Here is a 23,536-nt window from a genome sequence, read left to right as displayed (position 1 = left end):
TCAGCTGTTTGATATAGCGTTTCGTGCTTTGCACTGTGGGAAATGAAGTTTTGTTTACACGCGCATCGGACCGTTTGAGATCACTTACGTAATAGATTTTTTATTTTATTTTTTACATAAACAATAAGTTATTGCGTACAGCGACATTGTTAAAAGTGCTTTATACGTAAATTATTATTATTAGGCTAAAAAGTTAAGTAGAATAATTGGCTACATAGTAAGACGACATCACTTTTTTTTACGTAGGCCTAAGTGAATTTAAGCATTACATGCACATTATTGATTATGGTTAACTAGTCATGTTTTTATAGTTTTTAAAAACATGTTTGATGAAACAATTAGAAAGGGGTATCCATCTAACATCGTCCGATCCTGATTGATAAAAAAAATACTAAAATCCAACTATAATTTACATGACCCCGACATCGTGCATCCCTATGAACATTTGTAATTAGCAGGATAGGGCATTTCAGGTTTTCCCCACCAAAATCTTTCCCACCTCCCACCTTTGCATTGGCCTACTCGGACCAATCAAATCATCTGATAGCCTCAAACAGACTACTATTGTGTAGACCTACTTTTATATCATTTGAGAGACACGCCACCCATATCTGCCCCATTTTACCTGACATCACCTTAAATTTGACACAATGAAAGTTAGATAAAACATATATATTTATTAATATCAGTATATTATAGGTGTACAATCCATTGTTAGAACTTGTTTTGTCACATGTCTGCTCTCTTGTATTGGTTCAGTGATACAGTGTTCCCATTATGTCATCAGAGACACCCTTTGAATAAGAGCTGGAAAAACATGTTGTGTGTGTGTGTGTGTGTGTGTGTGTGTGTGTGTGTGTGTGTGTGTGTGAGAGACTATTTACAGGTAGGCCTAACTGCTCTCTGCCCACTCAGATGAGAAAATACTTTTTTTAGACTTTCCACTGAGTTGCTTTCAACTTGCTGGGAACCCTTGATGTTAATGTATTGTGTTCCTGTAATGAAATTAATTTATTCTGTTCAGGGTTTGTGAAAGTGTTTACACTACAGAGACATGTAGAAATGCTACAGCACCAACTTGCTGTATGAGGTACACACTTTCCCATGGGAAAACTCTCTTCTCCTCTACTTGCCAAGACGGAGACATAATTTCAAAATGAACAGTAAGGAGGACTGAAGCCAGAGAAGAGGCACTGCAAATTCTCTTTCCCCGTGAGACAGTGAGGCAGAGACACTTTTAACCAAAGGAAAACTATAACCAGTTTGTATTTTAGTTTACAAAGAAGCTTTAGCTTGCTAAGAAAAAAATAATATATTTGGCAGTAATTATGTCCACGTCCGCTGTATGACAGAAGCTTGATGGTTCTGCGGGCTGGTTGAAATGCTGCTCTAAACCGAGCCACACGCACACACGCACGCACGCACACACACACACACACACACACACACACACACACACACACACACACACACACACACACACACACACACACACACACACACACACACACACACACACACACACGGTATCCTCAGCGTAATGACACAGCAGAACAGGTTAGGCTTCATAGAAGAGATAACAAACAACACTCTTAAACAGACACTCCCTCCATATAGGGAAGCACTGGGTTTTTATGTAGCCTATCTGTCAACATGTTCACACGCTGCATGAACTGTAGCCTATAGATGGAGGACAGGCAGTTGTTCAAATATGGCTCTGCACATTATTAGCAGGTTATAAGCTGTGGCAGTTTGCAAATTCTGTTATGTGAATTGATAGCCATCTGCTTAATAATTCAGATAGCAGTGTTTAAAGCAATACATTCACAACACTTGAAGTGGTAAATGTAAATATGCTTTCTAAATAAACAAAGAAAAAGACAAATGCTGTTGTTTAAAATCACTTTCACTGCCATTTGGATGATAATCCTGAGTAGGTATGAATGAATATGAGTGAGCATATAGTGCCTCCTGCTGGACTTTTAATTTAGAATTAAACCCAGCTCACTCTAAACTATTTGTAACATTATAGTCACATATTGTTGATGTCCCTGTTGAAGTTTAAGATATTTGTTCCAGAAAATTTGGTTTCACCAGACATTTCACGTGATCTACGCAGAATATGTCCTGGTGTGTGCAACATCAAGACAGGAAGTGATTCACAATCAGAAAGATATTTGGTTCACAGGAAATTATGACAATTGAAGGAAGGCTGAAAAAAAGCACAGCTCTTTTTTCTCAACTGTAGACAGCGTGATTGCTACATAACCTTAAATGTATTAGGTTTTTACCAAAGAACTTTCTTTCCAATAATTTTTTTTTTTTACAATTATAAATGATTGTCAGTTTATCAAAAGAAGTTTGGCTTTTGATCTACAGTATATATTACATAATCATTTGTGTTATTAAAGTGTTTGCTTAAGCGAATTAGCTTGTGACGTCATTTGACTAATGATCAAATGCCCCCCTTAAAGGGATAGTTCACTTTGAAATTAATTTTTGGTATGTTTTAGCTTACCTCAAGAGTCAAGAGCATCCAAGATGTAGGTGTCTTTGTTTCCACAGTAGTTTCAATTTTGATATTTTTAGGTCCCGTTCTTGTCTGTCAGTCATATAATGCAGGTCTATGGTCACCACCTCAAAGAGCATGCACAGAGAAGTCCAAATTAAACATGATTTAATGACTCGTAAATGTAAGTACACATTGATGGCCTACGACACGAAACGAGCGGTTTGTGTGAGAAAACGAACAGTATTTATATCGTTTTTACCTCTTGCAACCACAGCCACCAAGTGATCTGAGGGCGCGGAAGCTTCGGTCAATGCATTTTTCAATTAATGAAAAAAGTGCTGAGATTAGATTTTGTGTCGTCTATGGTCAGGAGAAAAAAAATAAGGTGGGCATATATAAATCTAAACATGACTTTTTCCTTCTAAAAATGACATAAGTAGGCAGGACCTAAATGTTTATTGTTTTTGTTTTTAAATACATTTTACAGGCTTAAAGCACATTGTAAAAATGTGTTTGCTTAACACGGAATATCTGTTGCATGCTGTCTTGAATGGGAATTCATTCATTCATTATAGTCATGACTCATGAGGCTGAGTGTGACTGCAGTAGACGCTAGAGAGCGCGCGCTCCCTGTGTGATTTTCACTCACACGAGTCTCTGACTGCAGCTCGAGCCCAGAGGAGCAGCTGAAGGAACGCGCATACACACACTGTAAAAGGACACGGTCACACTGATTCTAGTCACTGACAGCATTTACGGACTGGAATTTCTTAATGGTTGCTTTGCAGTAGGCTATGGTATTGCTTTTCGTTTGTCAGTAACTAATTAGCCTACATATAATATTATATAGGCCTATATATTTTTTTATCATTATTGATATTACTATCTTTTGTATTATAGCCCTATTTAAACACATATTTTGTCTCATTTATTACAAATTACTTTTTTTAATACAAGGCATAATTATAAAGATAGTAATATCAATAATGATAAAAATATATATATATAATATTATATGTCATTAGTTACTGACAAACGAAAAGCAATACTGCAAAGCAACCATTAAGAAATTCCAGTCAGTAACTAATTACATATAATATAATATTATATATATATATATTTGTATCATTATTGATATTACTATCTTTTATATTATAGCCCTAATTAAACACATATTTTGTCTCATTTATTACAAATTACTTTTTTTTAATACAAGGCATAATTATAACATTATTATGCATCAAACGTGGAAATTACGTCATTAGAATTGACATTGACATGACTGATTAAAAGAGTGCTCATATGTGACCCAGGCACACGCCAAGATAGCCAAGCAATAATTGTTAAAACATCGTGTCATGATTTAACTGCTTTTGTCTAGGAATTGCAACTTGTGAATTTGTTTGAAGAGCGAAAAAAAATTAGGCCTATATGATATGATTGACGAGTGAAAAAAAAAGAACTATTAAAATGAATATCTTGATAAAAAAATAAATAATTAAAACTTAAAAGTAGGCTATATATATTTTTTTTTGCAGTGATACAGACTGGCAACGTTTATTTTCTGCAAACATCTGATAGCTGCTAACAGTAGCCTATATAACGCGCAAAAGATTAAAATGTGAAAAAATAGTGTAAATTACTGAAATTACAGTCATGTGAAAATTGATACTGTATAGGCTATACTCAAATATTCTTCATAAATAATAACTATATAAGTGTAAGTTGATTTGTATAGGCTATATGAGGATGCACACATTTACTGTGTGTTTTGACTTGATGATCCTCAGGCTGTCGAAATGATTTGTAGTTCTGTTTGTCATAAACCTGCTCATTTTACATTTTAAGGTTATAAATAGCCATCTTTCGACTGCTTAGATTGCTGGATATAGAAGTGACTAGAAGTCTGTCCACACTGTAAAAAATGATCGTGATGTTAACGGTAACATATACGGTGAAAAACTGTTAATTGGTTAACAGAAAGTTTCCGTAGGCCTACTAGGCTACAGTGAGTAACTGTGAACGATCTAACCGTATATTTAATCTAATTTTACAGTAAAATACCGTTACATTTTTGGAAGTGAAAAAGAACATGTCATTGTGTAATTTACATTGAAAAAACGTAAAATGACATTCCCACAATTCCCTGCGTGACACTTCACATTTGATGTATTTTTGTTGAAATAACAGTTTCTTCGTAGTTTTTTTCTAATCAGTTATGTAGGCTACATTGCGGTTTTATGTTACATTTAATGTTGTTAAATGAATGTTTAGTGTTTGTGTGAATCAGACTGTGCCGCTTTTATATTAACTTAACAATCTTGTGATGTTCATCATGTATCTTTCATCTATATTGGAGGTTATTACCAACAGTAGTTAGTTTTTCAGCAACTAAATATATATGTAGCCTACATAACATCAAATAATGCATTTTATTTATTTATTGTAACTACAAGATAAGTATGTAATATTTAAAATAATCCTGCCATGTTCAATCAATTTAATCAATTTTTGATTAACCGCAGCTTGCAGGTTTTTTTTTTACAGTAGCCTACACTGTATGCCTCATTCTGTGTAGTCAATAATTCATTTATTATTCTTGTAGCAATCACAGAAAACATGGAATATGTTTTCCTTCTCAGGGCCATTAAAAAGACAGTTGTGTCTCATATGCTTTATGCTACAGAAACGTCTGGAAGATGAGCCACTCCAGAGAGGTTGCAACATATCTACAAAACAAGCTGAGAAACACAAGAAAATGTTGAGATTGATCTGGCCTCATATTCCAGGCCGTAATGTGAAACGTGTTGCAATGATTTTGTGCCTTTGAAGCTTCGCGTTTATTGGCAGAAGGTATTAATATTTAACCCGATAGCATTACCGGTGCATGTGCTAGTCAATAATAAACCCGATAATGACCTTTCATGCCTTTTGGACAGTCTAAAAACACTAAAGCTGTTCAGTAAGTTTGCACACTCTGTGGAATGTAATCTAAACAAATTATTACATTATTTCTTTTAAAAAACAGTTTTGAATGAATAGGTCACCAAAAAAAAAGGTGATAATTCCATATCTAATTGTAGCAGTTTTAAGTTGCTAAGGCTGAAGGTTCTTGAGGAGTGACTTGTTGTGAGGAGCCTGGGAAGATTAGCACAGCTGTGAAATCTCACAGTGATTCTTGTTTGTACAGTCACCAACAGGGTCAGATGTCCCATGAACAGGGAGCGTACAACCCCTGGCTCCTAAATCAAACCTTTTTTTCTTGCTTTTTATGCATACAATTTTTACTACTATAAAGACATTCACTTATAAATAAATTATTTGCAATTATATATAAATACACACACATTAATATGTATTATATATGTGGATTTAGGATTTTTCTTTGGTAAGAAATTAATACTTTTATATTAAATTGATTATTAAAGACGCTTATAATGTAACAAAAGTAAATGCTGTTCTTTTAAAATTCAAATTATCCTGGAAAGTTTTTACATAAATATTAAGCAGCACAACTGTTTTTAACATTGATAAGAATTTTTTCTTTAGCATAAAATCAGCATATTAAAATGATTTCTGAAAATAAAAGATCATACGATACTGAAGACTGAAGTAATGGCTGCTGTAAATTCAGCTTCACTGGAATAAATTAAATAAAAAAAAATGAAAAGCTTCCTTTTTATAAATACATACATTCTATTTAATTTAATACATTAAACATTAAAACTGTCTAAAAACTGCTTCAAGACAACAAATTGATGTAAAATACTTTATTTCAACAACAATCAAAACAAACAAAAATCCCACCAGCTTAAAAAAAAAAAAACATTCTTGTAAAAATGACTTGTTGACAAATTCACTTGCTCCTGGTGAACACAGCATTAGGTATTGTCTGAAACAGATGGACAAATTAACTAGTTAAAGCATCTCTATAATATTAATGATTGAAAAATACCACCACCGTATTAAAAAAAAAAACCCCAGCAATTCTAAAATTCTAGTTGGAACACTGAAGTGCATCTACGTATCCTTTCTAGAGTTACTTTATAAGAATCTGTCAAAAGAAAACCCAATCGGTTGAACATCAGCATTCTTCATACACCCAGGTAGAATAACACATACATAAAGACTTTCAAGTTTTAGCCATAAATGAAGGAGAGGGAAAGATAAAACTGACTCCCACATCAATAAGAACCCAAGGGAATCTTTGGCATCAGCTTTTTCAAAACATTTCTATTGCCAAGACTGCTTGACTGCATGACCAGATGAATGCGCCACATTCTGATTCCCACATTCTTAAATAAGATTGATTGACAGGCAGGGTCACATGCATATACACACAAACAGAATAATTCCATTTTGCTCCAGGACATCCAATAATCCAAGACCCCCAACATGACCAGTTCCTCAAAACCAGAGGCAGATGAGACACGCCCATAAAACCACACTTTGGCTCTCTCTGTTAAAACACTCATCATGGCTATTCATCTAGAATGCCGAAGGGTGAAAAGACTGAGGTTTTATTGTGAGTTGAGAGATAATGGTCAGGACGAGGCAATGTGTCGGGCCGGGTCAGATACAGCAAATGGAATGAGAAATCAATGGTGTGGCATCAGTTTCGCTACTGGTTAGGCAACATCTCATCAAACTGGCAGGCAGTCTCTCCTCAAAGCAAACTTGTGTCATTCCCCTACAAACCATCATCATCGCACAAGAGAAAAGACCATCACGGCAGACTTTCAATACAAGCATTACAAAGTGAAGGAAAAAAATTGGAGCTACATATATACATTAATACAAACATATGTATATATACACACAAACACTCAACAAAAATGTGCCTTTACAAATCTCTGTACAGGTAAAAAATATACAATTTCTGAATTTCTTTTAGGTTTGTGACGATGAACATAAGGCCATTACTGAAGCAGCATAAGCGTGTGGATGAGTTTATTTTCTCCAAAGAGGCACGTAAAGGGGAGGCACTGCCTGTGTCCCTGAACAACCAAACTCAGTTCCATCTACCACAAGCATGCATTCATACACACTTTCACATTGTCACTTCCCTTCAATCCCTCTCATAACCAGCACGAAAAAAGAAAACACTGCAGAACATTTGGGAGACAATCCCCCGTCACATTGCTTTAAACTCAGTGGAGGAATACCTTGAACTGAGGCAAAGAAAGCACCACTTTCACCCATCATTTATCAACTCTAAGTTGATGTACAAGTTGTGCCAGATGAAAAAAAAAAGAATGCAAATCAAAAGGACAAAACGTGGTCCGCTGATATATTAAGGCTGTCTGTGAAGGCCGCTACATGATATGAAAAAAAAAAGAAAGACGAAAACAATCTCAACAAATAAAAAGTACTGAAATATACCTGCAACTAGAAAAAGTACATTTTCAAAATAAAAATAATAAATAAATACAAAAAGAACTGACCTCACCTACTTCAGGGGGTCTGTATGAACAGAAAAACATTTTTTATTCCTTGGTTTCACAGAGTGCCGTGGTTTGCGTTCCATGTTAAAGTGTCTTGTAGGCCAGGTAGTCTTGCATGGAGAAAGGAATGGGCAGCGTATAAACCTGCTGGGTGGGCATGACTCGCCGCAGGGTCATACGGCACAGGTGCTGGAGGCTCGCAATGCTGTGTGGGGAAGCCCAGATATGCACACTGCCATCACGAGACCTGCAAGACGACGAACAGAAGGATTTAAGTGTATTCGACTTGCCATTGAAACATTCTACTGTTTTAGTAAACGTAAACAAACATCATGATCAAACTGGGTCTTGCTGTGTTTGTACAGTACTAGTCAATTGAAATGTCATGCAGAAAAGTATGAGTTACGGCCATCTCTTCGAAATAAAATTCATATACAAAGAAAGCTGCAGAATCGGTTTGCTGCATTTTCTTTTTAAATGGATCGTTCAAGATACAAGCAAGTGTGATTCAAGTTATTTTTGGCATCATCCCAAAAAAGAGCAGTTAGAAAGGCAAGACACAGATTTGATCATTTATGTAGTAACACTATCCACCAAGCAGTGGAATAACAGATTCTTACCCAGCAGCTAAAACACTTCCGTCAGTAGAAAAGGCACAACAGAGGCCATTAGTGAGAGGGCCGATGGCTTGAGGACTCTTCTCATCGATGCTCCAGAAACGCACCAGCCTGAAAAATTAAAATACGGTTGACTTATTCACAACTGTGGTTTGCTTTGTCTTACAAATGTAATTTTAAAGCATACAAAGCATAAAACTCAAAGTATGACATTTCAATTAAGGATAGTACAAAATTAGACAAAACTTATTCAAATAGTGCATTTTATATACTAACATTCAAAAGTTTGGGCTCAGTTAATTTCTTTAAAAGAAATGAATACTTTTATTCAGCAAGGACACATTAAAAAAGTGACAGTAAATATATTTATGACGTTACAAATGATTTTTTATTCGAAATAAAAGCCATTAATCAAAGAACCCCGATAAAAACTATCTTCAACATTTCTTGAGAATCAAATCAGCATATTAGAATGATTTCTGAAGGATCATGTGACACTGAAGACTGGAGTAATAATGCTGAAAATTCAGCTTTACCAAATTACATTTTTAACTGAATTAAGCATCTGATATAATATTTCACATTATTACTATTTTTGACCAAATAAATGCAGCCTCGGTGAGCAAAAGAGAACTTTAATCTAAAAACAAAATAAATCATACATGAAGTAATGTAACGTTCTTCCTCCACCATTTTGTAGAGCACAAATGGTTTCATTCTCTCAGTACAAGAGAATCAGCAGGAGGTGCGGCGAAGGCAAACTGGGCGGCTCAAAGTGATTAATGGATGTCATATGAGAGGCATGTGATCTTTCCCAGTAAGAGGCCCTGCTACAAATCACACACTCCTTCCTGAGCCCCTGTCGCTTAATGCAGGCTACTAACTGCAAACGAACTATTAACATTGAGTTTTTAAGAGCAAATAACTAGGGCTGCAGCTATCGATTCTTTTTGTAATCGATTAATCTAGCACTTAATCGATCGATTAATCGGATAATTTTTGTGTGTGTTTTTAAACAACCAAAACAAATAATGGATAACGAAAATGATGTGGCTGTAAAATGATCAAGCATTTGGCTTTTATTTATAAAAAAAACAACAACTGGTATTTATTCCAACTCAAACATTTGGCTCCAAAACTAAGCCTATTTATTGCAATTTTTTACCCATTTAGTATAGGCTAAGTGCCAACAATGTTCTATGCTCAATTACTTTGGTAGCCGATTAAAATGTCTTCCCCAAAAGTAGGCTACGAGTGGATTTGGAGAAGCAGGCTGGGGAATTTCATTTTTTGTTGTTGTCTGTAATTATTTGGAAGACGTGACATACAAACAAGGTCTCGCAAAGACTGCAATACGATATTTGTTCCTCCGTCACGTCGGGGTGTATACAGTGAATGCATGCTGAAATTATTGTTGCGTGGCTACATAAAAGTTTAGTGATGCATTGCCACAATTGATCTGACTGGCGCGTAAGAGAGACGAGGGTGCATGCGTGCGTGTGTGTGAAGGGGTTCTTTTTTTTAGGCTATCTCTCTTGCAATTGAATGTGAATACGTTTACTACTTAAAAACATCAAAGCTAAACATCATATCTAGTCAAACCGCATCACGACATCGCTACAAATACAGTATGGGATTAAAATCAGCGAACATCAATGTATCATAGGCTTACGGTGTGTTCACACCGAACGCAAATTTAATTATTTGCGCGAGTAGATTACATACAAAGTCAATGCAAAGACGCGAATAGACGCATCATTCGCGCCGGGCGTCGCGACTGACGCAAATTGGGCTACGCATTTGCCGCGAACGTCTTCCGCGCAAGTTGAAAAATTTGAACTCGAGCGAATGTTCAAGCGTCTAACTAGACGCGATAAACACGTATTTGACGCTCTATCCGCGTTCGGTGCGAACACCATTAGTTTACCTTGTTTCAGCGACGCTTGGTGAAACAGCATGGAGTGGAAGTGGATCTTTTCGGTTCAGATGCTGAATCATTGAAGTCGTACTGTTGTGGTAGCCTATGCCAGGTCTACTTTGCAGTAGACACATAGCACCTGGTTCTCTTCCTTTTTAAGTATGTAATGAACCCAAACTTTAGACATTCTCTGCCGTTTATGGACATCTTTACTCTCCGCCACTGCGCCAACTAAATTCAAAATGTATCACGCGCTATAGTATAGATCCCTGCGCGTATAGTGTGCGTCATAGGAATTTAATGAGGCTTCGAGGCAGAGTTTTTGCCTCGAGGAATTTTTGTAATTGAGTTAATCGAGTAACTCGATGAATCGTTTCAGCCCTACAAATAACCAACGATTCGCATAATCTTACCTGTCATCAGTGACGCTGGCAATGTGCCGACCGTCGTGACAAAAGGCAACGGAGCGAACCCATCGGTCATTTGCTCCTCCTGCAAATATGGGGGAGGGAGGAGGGAAGAGATGCCTGAAGGGAAGAGAAGAGATCAGAAAAACAACATGAGCTCAAAAATTACCACACCAAGCAGAAGGCGGAGAAGCAAGTCACATACCCCAGCTCGAACAGAACAGTGGCTGCGTGAGGGTCCCACACTATGATACGAGTGTCGTAGGAGGCGGTAGCCAGCAAGGCCCCGTCAGGAGAGAACTCGCAGGACACCACGTCATTATGATGGCCCTCCAGCTTTCGGATCAGAGTATACTTATCCATGTCCCACAGGAAGACCTGCAATGGAAGAAACGTGTGTTATAGCCAACTGTGTTTCCCACACAGATCAGAGACAAAGAATTCAAACAAATAATTAAATTCAAATTAAACAGCAAGATCAAAATGTGCTCAGTGTCATTTAAGCAGAATCTTAAGCGCTACAAACCAAACCCAGTAAAAAGTAGCACATGCCAATGAAACAGCAAGGCTTAGTTGCACAAAACTCTAGCAAGACTTAACAAAAATTACATCACTTCTCAATTTTTCAAAATTAAAATGTAAGCTACAAATGTGCATTGAAACACATACATATCAAATTATATTTACCAAAACATTTTTCCAAGAATTACTACATAATGTGGAAATAAAAAAATAAAAAATAAAAATAAGTAGTAACTTAAGGTAACATAATGTTACTCCACTGGCATCCCCTTTCAGTTTTAGTTCACTTGAGTTTACAATAGGCTTGCACCGCGCCGGCGGAGGCCTACGAAGAGACACAGATACTGCAAAAGAAGAGAACATTTGATGGCCAAAAGGTTGACGCCTTTGGCAAACACACAATACAGACACGTCACAACTGCAAACTCTACTATTGAATGAGTTTCTAGTGCTTATAACTTTCTAGTGCTTATTTTGCTCCAGCACAATTTTAGAAATTATCACGATTTTAGAAAGTGTAATGGTGCGGTCACATGCTGTTGGCAAATTTTCATGGACGAAATCAGTCATTTCAATAGGAATTCATGCAACCGGGAAATTGAGTGTGGGCAAAAGATTCTCACATGGATTCCGCAAAAGGTAAAAAATAAAAAATAAAAAACAGGAATAGAAAGCTGCTTGATTTGACAATAGGCTTGCACCTATTTTGACCACAAAATTTCACTAATGTGACCACACCTTAACAGTGTATTTCTGAGTGCCATGTAGTCAAGCTTCCTGAATGGTTATTAATATTAAGGAAACATTCTTTTTAATTTTTCATCAGCTACAGACATTGCACTTGAGCAAAAGTGTACATATGATTCAATAGCTTTTTGCAATATAAACATTTTGGTGCTGGTGGAGAAACTACAATGGTGCGTATAAAAGGCTAATGTACCATTTTATCTAACTTTACAATGTGAGATGAAAGGGCTTCAGGGTGCATGACTGCCAGCAAGCCAAGCCAGATATCTAGCAAATAGAAGAAACATTACAGCCTTTTTTTGAAATTGTACTAGTGCAATTTTAACTACTGTAGGATAAATAAATCCTATTATTATTATTGAGTGGTACCTTATAAATTAGGAAAACCATTAGGGCTGGGTATCAATTCAGATGTTCAAATTCGATTCGATTTCGATTCGCAAGCTCTCAATTCGATTCGATTTCGATTTGATTATAATGAATATAGATCAAATCCTATATTTACAAAAAAAAAAAAAAACAGTGGACATAAGTTTACAAGTGGTTAATTAATACAAAGAAATTAAGAGCCACAAACCTGTATATATTATAAAACTTTTTATTTTAGGTACACTATACACAATGCATACAATGAATAGACAGGATTTTGATGCAAGATGCAAAATTGATGCTGAAAATTGGACAAGTCGGAACAGTCAGGTTAAAACAGGATCAGGTTATTTTATGTTTAAGATAGATATAGATAAATAAATAAATATTTAGACAATTTTTTATTACATTGATCTCACCTAAATGTTTGTTTTTACAATGGGGTAATTTTTTTGTTAAGAGTTTATGCAACACATGGAAGCTTGATTTCAATCTTTGAATTAAATTGAAAAAAGTAGCACAAATAAATACAATAGAATAAAGACACAAATAAAGAGACATAAAAAGAAAAAAAGTTTTTTGGGCAGGTCAGAAATACTACAGAAACTGAATAAAGTAACCAAGGATAGTCTTTTAGTCCTGACTGAATTAAATACATAGGCTATTAATTCTGATTGCTTACAATTAATGCTATATTATGTTATGACAACAGAATTAATGACAGACACATATGGCTGCGTTCACTTTAAGAACTGGTGCACGGATCCATTACTGTTTCATTATACTGTCTGTCACACGCGTTTTATGCTTATTTAAGACATAACCGACTGTCTTTATGAGGTTACTCACCAAGACCAGAGTTTTGACATAATTTTGCGTGTTTTTAACTGTTAAAGCGATATAATCCACGAAAAATAACTTTTGTTACTGGCGAGCTGTTTGTGAGGCGGATTTAGGCTTTACTGTATGTGCACGCAGTGAAAAACATCTCTGAGAGTGCGCGAGCATGGGATGGTTTAAAATTGCTTGAATGTTTAAACTGGTAAAACTTAAAAAGACGTTAGTTACGATGATACGAATGATACATTTGTGTAACTCATTTTCCTGATCGGAGTAATTCCACATTAGACTGACATTATCGATATGCAGGCAGAATGTTGAGGCACAAGGAGCCCTTTCATTGCTCACACATACAAACAATGCTCCCAATACCACGCCCCCCCCAAACTATTAACCCCATTACAAAAACATCTGACTAGGCATTACGTACAGAAAAGTTGACCAGCGGCTGAGCGTTGCAACTCAAGGGTGTAGTGAGATCAGTTAACAAAGGCACTAATGAGTAGGAAGAGGCTCTACTGGCTGGCTTGTGTACACATACAGCAGACACAATGCCTAGATCTCCTGCTTTAGGGTAAATGTGGAGATGATAGGAATGCTACTGAATAGAGATGGAAGGAAATTAGGAAGGGAGGTAGGGGGTAGGAGAGGAGGGGGATCTCACTGTCAATTCTTTTGAGAGACAAGGTAAAAGAAGTGAGAACTGTGACAGCGGGAGGTAGACAGACATGGAGCAGAACCTACGTACAGGAAGCCCTTGTGGGCAGGAGCATGGAAGCCCCTGGGGCGTGGGCACGGGCACATGAGCGTCCAACGGGGGCCGCGATGGCAGCCGTGCCCCGCACCGGCTGCTCTATATGTCAGCGCGGCACTTCCCTCAAAATCACTCAAACACAGAGCTCTGCCACCACCTGGGACAGGGAAAGCAAGACACTTATGGACACACACAACCGTAAAGTTCAACCACTGCAGCCTGTTCATGGGAGGAGAGTTAGATAGGATCCAGAAAGACTGGTTCTGGTTTCAGAGACGTCTTACTGACGGCTAGAAAACTTTGCTTGTTGTGCCCTAAGGGCTTTCACATGCAACCAGAATGACAACTATGTCCAACTATGTCCCCAACACGAGAAACTTTCGTGTTAAAACTATGAGCACGCGATAGTTTCTTGTGAGCACGTGAAAGTCTGTATATAAGTCCCTTTAGGGGCTCCGTACTTATGCTCACCAAGGCTGCATTTATTTGATAAAAAAATATTTATTTATAATTAAAATCTCTTCTATATTAATACATCTTAAAATCCATTTTATTCCTTTGATGGCAAAGCTGAATTTTCAGCACCATTAATCCAGTCTTTTGTGTCACTTTATCTTTACTGTCACAATTTAATGCATCTTGCCGAATAAAAGTAAACATTTTTTTTTACTGACCCCACACTTTTAAGCGCTTGTAAAGTTCTTGATGCCAGTTGATACCAGAGTTAAAATTACTATGTACATGGGAAAAATCATTACTACTGTCGAGGGTCATTATATATGATTCAAATTGTTTTTTTTTTATAAAAGGACTGTATATCGTGCATGTCTTAGCATGTTATTAATAGAATAATGGAGGAGAATTGTGAGCTTTTTGCATTTCTATCAACATGTGCATAATAATCAGGCACCCATTTGTTTGAACAACAAACCAGAAATCAAAATAAGCAGGGTTTATAGAAGCAGGTTATGGCACTGAGCATTATGATGATATAAAGATTCATTTAGCACTCATTAATTGGTCTTAGAACTATTAACAGAGAGAAACACACCAAACAGGTAATAAAGAGGAGGAAAGAACTGCAAAACATACCGCTTTGCCTGCGCCTACGGAACAAAGGACCGATGAATCAGGTGAGAAAGCACTGCAGTAGACCCAGTTTTGATGACCACGGAGTACTTTCACCATGTTACCTATTAGACAAACAATTTAGATTGTTTAGGGTATAGCAATAGCTTTAGCTAGCTTTCTGTTAAAATTTTTAGTTGGTTATCAAATCATTTCATAGCAAAAAACAAGAATGTTAAGAATACTTTGTTACATTTAAAGATAAGCTTCCTACAAATACTGCAGAAGTAATCCTTTCCTGCATCTCAGTACAATATTATATAATACAATATATAAACTATGTTGATGCCTAAGGAACAATAAAACAAATATACTTTAGCTAGTAGCTGAATTTCTTAGCTACAATCTCAATGGTGTCCACTTTGAGACCAGAGGAAATTAAGCTGAACTCTGGCCAACATTCCTTCATGATTAGTTAAAGAAAAAACTGTTTGCAAATGCAGTGAGCTCCATTTTATCTCTCAGTTTCCAGCACATAAATAAGATTCATTTGATCTAATTATAAAAGCAAGTTTGTCCTAGGATTTTGCAAGAAAGAGAAAACATCAGCAAACATTCCTTTGGGCTTGGCATCTAATTATTATCCATTCAACCCAAGTACCAGAATCTTTGAGTGTGTGCGTGCACATGCAGACTTGAGCAAGTATGTGTGATGGACTCCATGAAGATTAGATGAAAATAAAAACAAAGCAGGCTGCAGTGCAGGAAACTTCTACTGCAAAGACTTTTCAGTTTGGAGGGTTACACACCATATAGCCGTAGCATGTTAATATTCATATGTAAAGAACTTTAAAAAAAAATTGGAGTACAAATTACTCCAATGTGCCAAATTACTCATACAAAAATCAACATTTGTTCCTCACCGTCATCTTTGAGGTCCCACACGCGTAGGGTCTTGTCTCTCGATGCAGAAACCAGCACTAAACTCCCATCTGGGGCAAACGTCAGGTCCCGCACAATGTCTGTGTGGTCCATCAGGTTCAGCAATAGCTTTCCTGTACACAAGAAAACAAAACTGAGGATAAACACTAAAGCACAAAGTATAGGCTAATCGATTTAAACTGCATCAATGTTGCATCAATACCTTGAGAGCTGCATTTCACACACATTTCATTTCACTTTTTAGAAAATGTTTTGTCTTAAGAATCAGAGAGAAGGATTAAGCTTGTGGGTTTACACTTATTAAGCATAAGCAGGTGTCAAAAAGGCATTTCCCAAGGCATCTCAGAAACACAGTAGGTTATACACTTGATTAAGCTCTTTCTTTGTGAACAGTATTGAATTGCTTTGAGGCATATTGAAGTACAATCACTGACACCTGCCAGGCTAAGCCACATTAAATCCCTACAATTAGTTTCACCTACAGTAACAGAAAAATCTTTCACATGTATTTCTGGAAATATGATTAGGGCTTAGTAACAGGGCCTATTTGCAACCTGTCAAACGTGATAACAGGCATTCACTTAGCTATGTGAATGACGGGTATATATGGCACAAATTCAGTTGAGATACTTTAGGAAACACTACTATCAGATTTCCAGCATGTTTTCAAAAAGGGGGAAAAAAAATATAAAGGCTGTTGGAGGAGGAGTCTCTGACCCTGAAAAGAGCAAGTCTGCTGGGTAAATTATGGCATTGCTGTTTTAGTTAGAAGGGAGGTGGAGTCATCCACTGAAGAAAACATCTTGATGCCCTCAGAACAACCAATGGCAATGTCTGTACAGGACCTGCCCACTATTAATACATTTTGCAGCTGAGTGAAAATTAATTATATAACTTCGAAGAGCTGCCAGTTTTTTCTGAAGTCAACAACTACCTCTTAGTTTTAGGTTTTCCGATAGCAGATTTACACGTTATGATCATTAGAACTGTGAAAACTGATCAGAGGCACAAAAGCAGAACCTCAGTGGCCAAGGAACGAATGCCGAAGCGGTTCAAAGGTTCATAAAGTAGAGAGATGTATTATGAAAGGGAGAGCGCACCTCAAAGGTTGAGCAAATATGTACTAAAAATACAAAACAGAATTGTCAGTAGGTGTATACAAGAGACACATTTGGAAAACATTGATGGAAGTGCGATTAAGATCATGTCAACAGCTTATATAACCACCACCTCCTCTCTCGTACACACAAGTGCGCACAGACGCATCTGTTGGGAAAATTAAAAACAGGAAGCGGCCATAGAGAAGTGTTAAGAGAGGACACAATGGGTGGACTATGATTTCTAAAACACATTAACTCAGCAGCACAGAAACATAAAAAAACAACAACTCCTCGATTAATATAAACACATTGACCTACCTCTGTTTAATAGTATTAATTGTTAGGATTATGTAAAGTTTAAACAAAGTCACCTGGACAAATGTTAATACCGCATGACCTGCAACCTCACTAATACTAATTTTCCAGTTGCTTTAAACTGATTAAAGGAGAACTCCGGCGCAAAATGAACCTTTGGTCTAATTACACATTGTTACCTAGTCAACCGTTATCTGAGATTTGTTTTCATGATTATCGAATGTAAATAGTTTTATCTCTAAAAACAGTTTAGCCTATAAAGCTAGTATAACGCTAGTATATTGGGCATAGATCAATGACAAATAAAAATAGTGGTATTAATTAAAAAAATTAATACCACTAACAAGGCTCAAAATAGCCCCACACTAACACGGTAGCATAATGAGGGTCCCTACCTTGAAACCGAAGCATTGAGAACTTTGTCAGTGTCCAGACAGTTTAATAAGAAGATATTTAATACATACAGTCTGGACACTGACAAAGTTCTCAATGCTTCGGTTTGAAGGTAGGGACCCTCATTATGCTACCGTGTTAGTGTGGGGCTATTTTCAGCCTTGTTAGTGGTATTAACAAGCGATTTTTATTTGTCATTGATCTATGCCCAATATACTAGCGTTATACTAGCTTTATAGGCTAAACTGTTTTTAGAGATAAAACTATTTACATTCGATAATCATGAAAACAAATCTCAGATAACGGTTGTCTAGGTAACAATGTGTAATTAGACCAAAGGTTCATTTTGCGCCGGAGTTCTCCTTTAACTAGATTAGCCTGTGATGCTTGAGTCTGACACCCCGAGAGGACCCTCACCTGTATACACATCCCAGATTTTGATACGCCCATTGTTGAGGCCGGTGGCAAGCAGCAACTGGTCCTGTCCGAACTTGAACCGGTGCCATTCGATATTAACGCAGCGACTCTGCTTCTCGGGAACAGAAGAGCCAAAGGCCAGGCCCCACACAATGTCACCACAGTCGATAGTGTGCTCTCTGGGCTCGCCTGGCAGCAGACTGGTCTCACTGTTCTGCCGGGAGAGTCGTTGAGGACCTGCACCGCTCGACCGATCTTCCTTCCTTACAGAACTAGGGTTAGGGAAAGAGGAAAAAAATATTGCTGTGTGGTATGAGAATCATGTCTCCTCTGCTTGATGTAAACTGATAAATTCTCTTAGATAAATTAAGAACAAGCAAGAGGATGTTTTACTTAAAAAGGTTACCTAGTACGTTGTCTGTTGAAATAAGCTGAACATTTTAACTCTTAGGAATATTTGAACACTAAGTAAACTCCCAGGCAGCCTAAGAGATTACAGAAGTGTTGCATCAACTTTGACCCATTTAACATCCCTAACCCAATTCTACAAGCTCTTGTTCAAGAAACTCATCAAGTATGAGGTTCTGGAATCATTACAAGAGGTTATTGTGTGAATAAAAAGCAGGCGCTGCAGAACTGAAACAGATAATGCCTGCCACGTGTCCACTCAAGTTTTCAATGGCACAGTGGCTTCCTTCTGCTTTAAAATTAAAGGAACTGTCACTCAAAAAGGAAAATTCTGTCATTACTCACTCCACATGTTTTTATCCTTTTTTTATTTATTTATTTTAGTGCATCAAGTTCAACTAAACAAAAATGAGCAATGGTGGCTGGTAGTGTTGTCAAAAAACTCGGTACTTCGGTACCAAGTCGGTACTAAAAAAAATTAACGGTTACGGTACCAGCTTTTCTAGGTAGGCCTACCGAGTACCGGGTTAATCCGGTTCTTGATGCGCTGTCCGAAAGGTGCAGAGTTGCGTCCTCTTCATAAAAACACTGAGACATGGCGACCGGCGGCGCTGCTAATGCGTTGGCTCTGAATCCACTTGTTGACACGAAAGGAGGAAAGAGCCACATATGGAAATATGTTGAATTAGGCTAATGTCACGTTGCCATAAAGGGCCGTTCATCACACGTTCACATAGCACGTTTCTTGCGCGTGCAAATTTCAAATGTAGGCGCGCGGGAAGCGTGCTCATAATAGAAGCGACGTGCGAGCTTGTTTTTCCAGGCGCGTCACTGTTTATGGTTGCATAGCGGAGACACGCGAGAGCGAGCGCTTGTGGAGAGAAGGAGAAAGCGGTGCAAACTGCGCTCTCCGTGATGACGAGGAAGTATCAGCAAAGAATTAATTTGATTTCTAGCCCTTGCATTAGACATCAGCTACAGGGTTCTCAAGTTTTGAAGACAGGAAAGAGTGACATTTTTGGCAGTTTTGGAATAAATAAAAGTAGGCTACAGTTTAGTCAAATAAAACATGTTTTATCTCCTATAGTTTGGTAACACTACAATAAGATACCATTCATTAACATTACTTAATGTGTTAACATCCACACATTGAGTGAACAATATATTTTTACAACATGAATGAATGTTTGTGAATGTTATTTAATACAAACACTTGATTGTTCATGTTTGTTCACTCACTTCATTCATTGTGCATTAAATAATGTTAACAGATAAAACTTTTGATTTTAAAAATGTATTAGTATATTTTTAAATTAACCCCAAGGAGAATAATTGCTACAGTATATAACTATGGTTTATTGTTAGGTCATTTTATCTAATGTTATCTAACAAATATAATCTTATTGTAAAGTGTTTTTAATGCTACAGTTTCCATCTTTGTAACTGCTATACACTTTAATATATGTAAATTTGATCTAAATTAAGCTTTGGTACCGAAATTGGTACCGAGAACCGTGGATTTTCACTGGTATTGGTACCGAATACTGAAATTTTGGTACCGTGACAACACTAGTGGCTGGGCAACTAGCTGAAACAAGTTCTTTATTTTATTTCAGTTAACATTTTTTTTTTACGGTTTTAGTTAACTATAATAACCCTGACTGCGAATGCATTTCTCCTTATTGTTTCTGTATTTTAGTTCAGTAATAACCATTCCTAACTAAACTTAATTAATTTAACAGCTGCCACATAATGTCCTTTGTGTGTACAACTACTGATAAAGTTTCTACACTTAAATGTACAACGACTGAAAATAGTTTTACAATACCATACTTCTCTTTTATGGAGACAATATAAAAAAAACTGTTTGTTTTACTTCAAACTATTGTAAATTCTCTGTTAAAATTTTACCCTGTGTCTGCATGGTTCATGTTGCAATGATAGTTTTGGTGTTTTTATGAAGGCTACTAGCATGAGCAGAAAAAATCTGTAATAAAAGCACAATATATTTTTCCCCCCAGAAAAGCAGAATAACATTCAATATACTGACTGCGGAAAGAAAAGTTAGGATAGATCATTTTGCAGCCAACTCTATTTACATTCATATTGGCAAAGAGGAAAGTAAACAAACAGCCCCAAAATTGCTTAGTTCAAGGCATGCAGCCAAAGGGCAATGATGTGAAGCTCATAATGAGGACTTCACATTCAGAACAGGACAAAGGCTGGTTGGCAGGGCTGCACACTCGACAGTGGTCTCTAAATCCACAGGGTAAGGTGAGATGACTTATGCTGTGCCACTGAATGCTAACAAGACCAAACACTGTGGTGTAGCCACCATGTGAAAGCCCAGAGGACCAGATCAGACAACCAGCACACGCGTAGACTGCCTTTGTCAGTCCATCAACAAACAAGCTGTATTGTAACAATTCACCATAGAGGGGAAACAAAGAGATCATTGTGTATACTCACAAGCTGGCTAAGCAATTTTTCCATGGTACAAGTCTCACTATTCGATGCCCTTGAGACCAAGCAAAGTAAGAACCATCAGGTGCAAAAGCTACAGTCCAAGTCTCCCGTCCAGACTTCTGGTCAAAGGGAGCAACTGGAGGTATGAGTTCCCCGATGAACTTAGCTTTACCTGTTGCAACAGAAAGCACATTTTAAGCCTTTAACAGAAAGCACATTTTAAGCCTTTAAAACAGAAAGCACATTTTAAGCCTTTAAAACAGAAAGCACATTTTAAGCCTTTAAAACTTTTTAATTAAACATGCCCCTGGTTACAGAGACATGGCTTAAACCCAGTCCCAGGCTAAAATACATGTTTGAGCTGGTTTAACTGAAAGCAACTTGCACTGATATATCTTTAAATGTGTTAGTGCCATTGTTGTCTCAAGATGAACACCAGTAATGTTTTTTTAAAAGTCACTCAAATGTCCTTATTGAACGAAGGCCTAATCCTGGCTTAATCTAAGCCCTATCTGTGAAACCAGGCCAGAATGTTTAATGTGTTACAGCAAATGTGTAAATTCATAGCTAGTAACTGCATTTTCACCTACTTTTGCAAATTAAAAACCTATTCAATTGATAAAATCGTTTAAATGGATAGTTCATCCAAAAAAATCTCTCATAATTTACTTACCCTCCTGTCATTCCAAACCTGCATGCCTTTCAAAAGATATGTTTGTAACCAAACAGTTTTGGTTACCATTGACTTCCAATGTATGGACAAAAACAAAACTTTTTTTTGTGTGCAAAATATCTTTTTATGCTCCACAGAAGAAAGAAAGCCAATGTAAATGATGACCGAATTTTATTTTTTGGCCGAACAATCCCTTTAAATTATACTTAAAAAAACAGAGGACGTTTTTACACAAATAAAAGTTTTGTTGTGAAGCATTTATTTTTGTGTTACTAGCATTGATTTAATCTAGTATCATCTAGTAAGCAATCCAATAGTTAATTCACTGGTAACTTCATTAGATACTAGTACTTTAATATTTAACAATTTCAATGCATAACGTACTAGTAATCAGTTAATGTCTGAACCACAAATCCTGCAGAATTCAGTGACATTAGCAATTTCTTACCAGCAACAATAAAATAGTTACTTGTCTCTAACCAGGATAGTGACTAACAACTAGTAGCTACCTCAATAGTGACACTGACTAATTGAATATAGATACTATATGAATCAGTACGCTACGCCGAGGATATTAGAATTTAAAAAACACAAGTAACATACAATTGTTATTTCTCCTGAAATGTTAAGTTTATTAACGTGTATACGTAAACGTGCAGTTCATGGTGACTCACTGGTGTGGTGAGTCATTCAGAGGGTCTGGCGGTGGGGGAGGGGTTCGACGCAATCTGGGTGTGTGGACGTTGGGCTCAAGAAAGCACGCGCACAACAACTAAATATCCAAACTAACGGCCAATGTTTTTCCGTCACATTTATACGTAATACGTTTGTATAATATAGCCTAGACACGACACAAACACTGAAATGAGTACTCCAATTCATAGCTGCACAAATGTATATAACGTTACGCAATATAAGTTATTATATATTATACATACGGAACACACACGTTTCAAAAGGAAGACGCGTTTAACGGAACTAAATCAGTACCCTCCCCCATTCAAAGCAGTGGCAACGAATCCCAAAACTCACCTATTTCATTTTCGTTGACACAATCTGAGAAGCTTGCCATCTAAATCGACGCGAGTCTCTTCAATCTAAATCTTCTTGGTTAACGAAATAAAGGCGTTAAAATGTTTGCGTGGGACAAGAGGAATAATCAGTTTTCGCGTGTCTCCAGTGAATTCGGCGCGTCGCACGTCGACGCAACGCTGCCTATATTTACATATAACGTTACAACTGTGGAAAATAGACAATTGTATGGTCTTTGAAATACAACTTGAGTTTAATAAAACTGACAATTAAACAAAGAAAATTAGCGAATAATAGACTAGTGCCTTAAACCGCGTCGCGTTCAGCGTATTGTAATGGCTGCGAGCGTCCTCCTAAGGTTTTGAACACACACACACTGATGGGCGGGATACTCTAGCGACGTCATAACAGTTGCCGAGGCAACGGAGGAGCACCGCTCTCTGATTGGCCCAAAGCCGTTTACGCGTGGCCTTTGATTGGCTCGAGAATATGAATGGAATGGATTCGTGAAATACGTGCTGATAAGGAGTGTGACGATGAAGCGCTAATCCATTGTTGGTGAATTTTTGTCCCTGAAACTGAAAGAGCAACA

At 37.1% G+C, this 23,536-nt stretch overlaps 1 protein-coding gene across 1 annotated transcript; it reads right to left on the bottom strand.

Annotated features, from left to right (window-relative positions):
- Window positions 1-7,856: 7,856 nt before the first annotated feature.
- wsb1 (WD repeat and SOCS box containing 1) lies at window positions 7,857-23,215 on the bottom strand. Its single transcript, XM_056271984.1, has 9 exons — window positions 22,945-23,215; window positions 21,243-21,411; window positions 18,366-18,637; window positions 16,122-16,253; window positions 15,223-15,323; window positions 11,104-11,276; window positions 10,905-11,018; window positions 8,577-8,684; window positions 7,857-8,203 (listed from the first exon to the last, which is right to left on the bottom strand). The coding sequence occupies exons 1-9, from the start codon at window positions 22,982-22,984 to the stop codon at window positions 8,041-8,043; spliced, it is 1,272 nt and encodes a 423-aa protein (XP_056127959.1). The 5' UTR covers window positions 22,985-23,215; the 3' UTR covers window positions 7,857-8,040.
- Between the last annotated feature and the right edge of the window lie 321 nt (window positions 23,216-23,536).

The sequence above is a fragment of the Rhinichthys klamathensis genome, unplaced genomic scaffold (assembly GCF_029890125.1).
Source record: "Rhinichthys klamathensis goyatoka isolate OS25496 unplaced genomic scaffold, OSU_Roscu_1.1 h1tg000329l_1, whole genome shotgun sequence".
Lineage (NCBI taxonomy): Eukaryota > Metazoa > Chordata > Actinopteri > Cypriniformes > Leuciscidae > Rhinichthys > Rhinichthys klamathensis.
This window is presented reverse-complemented; position numbering and strand designations above follow the sequence as displayed.

Coding starts and splice junctions, on each gene's coding strand:
- wsb1 (XM_056271984.1), bottom strand. CDS start 22,984: ATGGCAAGCTTCTCAGATTGTGTCAACGAAAATGAAATAG. Junction 8,685..10,904: donor GCCAGCGTCACTGATGACAG/GTAAGATTATGC, acceptor TTAATTTTTCAG/GCTGGTGCGTTTCTGGAGCA. Junction 8,204..8,576: donor GGAAGTGTTTTAGCTGCTGG/GTAAGAATCTGT, acceptor GTCGTCTTGCAG/GTCTCGTGATGGCAGTGTGC.